The sequence below is a fragment of the Bison bison genome, unplaced genomic scaffold, assembly GCF_000754665.1.
Source record: "Bison bison bison isolate TAMUID 2011002044 unplaced genomic scaffold, Bison_UMD1.0 scf7180017864215, whole genome shotgun sequence".
Taxonomy (NCBI): domain Eukaryota; kingdom Metazoa; phylum Chordata; class Mammalia; order Artiodactyla; family Bovidae; genus Bison; species Bison bison.
Window position 1 is genome coordinate 6,407,993 of NW_011494787.1, and position 1,371 is coordinate 6,409,363.

Here is a 1,371-nt window from a genome sequence, read left to right on the forward strand (position 1 = left end):
GTATGTGCATTAAGAAAAAAACTACCATGTGATTTTTATATATGAATGCTAAATCCTAAACATTAGTTATTACTTCTGAACTTGAGTGCTTAGAATGTTTAAAATGCAGTATATTCATGTGGGTTTTTCAAGGCTTTTGGAGCATGTATGAGATATGTTTGTGCATGTCTAAATTTATACACATGTATTTAAGTTATATGAGTGCTGAGCACAGTGTCTACAGGGTAGGATATTCACATGTTTCATTTTGGGGGGAGAACTTAACCCTCACAATGATTAACTGTGCATAAAATCTAAATAGCATATATAATGTATTGTATAGGTCTGACTACTCTTTCAGAATAGCAGTTCTTCGCTTTTACAGTATTGGGAAAAGAAAAAAATTAGTAAAGAAATATTAGCATTCCTCAAGCTCCTCTTCTCTCAAACATATTCCATAAAATCTCTTGAACAGGCTGGAATACCCTTCTATGCCCCCACCCCACCATCCTCTCAATGCAGTGGGAAAGTCAGTGGGTAATTGGGTCCAGATTGGAGATGTTTAAATATTCATGAGGCTGGCAGGGGACTGGGAGGGGGGTGACTGTCTAGAATGGGGGGGGGGGCTGGGGGAAGTGATTAGTCATTGAAAGCTAGTGAACAATTCTGAGAAAGAGATCCAGAGACAGGGAAGAAAAAGAGATAGGCAGAGACTGGGTGGGGAGATGAGAAAAGAGGAAGAGAGGCAAGAGAGGAGAGTGAGAGCCAGAGAGGGAGAGCGAGCATGTGCGGTGAGCAATAGCTGTGGACCTTACAGTTGCTGCTAACTGCCCTGGTGTGTGTGAGGGAGAGAGAGAGGGAGGGAGGGAGAGAGAGCGCGCTAGCGCGAGAGAGAGAGCGAGTGAGCAAGCGAGCAGAAAAGAGGTGGAGAGGGGGGGAATAAGAAAGAGAGAGGAGGAAAGGAGAGAAGGCAGGAAGAAGGCAAGGGACGATACAACCATGCTGTGCTGTATGCGAAGAACCAAACAGGTAGACCTAAAGATTTTTACTTCTTCTTGTTGTGAAATTACCAGTGTGCAATATTTCCCTGTGAAGGTAGAAAAAATATTTTAACCGCTTCTGCTCTGGCCATGGTGCTCCCGTTTCCTTAGCATATGGCAACTGATGCTTGCATCCCAGCTTTTATTCTCTTCTTTCATGGTCTGGTTTTGGAATGCTGCTTCTAATTAGGAGGAGGTTAGAAAAAAAATACGCCTGTTTGGCTAGAAAAAAAGGTTTTTTTTTTTTTTAAGGTGTCTGGTTTTGCCGGTGTGGATATGAAGAGAGGTGTGGGGGAGAAAATGTGGGGTCTACCTACAAGATGGGGAGGCAATCCTTTATATTATTCGCAAA

General features: G+C 42.8%; 1 protein-coding gene across 1 annotated transcript in view; it reads left to right on the top strand.

The window, feature by feature from the left end:
* Positions 1-834: 834 nt before the first annotated feature.
* GAP43 (growth associated protein 43) overlaps positions 835-1,371 on the top strand; it is a 101,767-nt gene continuing 101,230 nt past the window's right edge. The window contains exon 1 of the mRNA XM_010845360.1: positions 835-1,008. Coding sequence (XP_010843662.1) covers positions 979-1,008 — 30 coding nt within the window. The 5' untranslated portion in view covers positions 835-978. The remainder of the gene's footprint in view (positions 1,009-1,371) is intronic.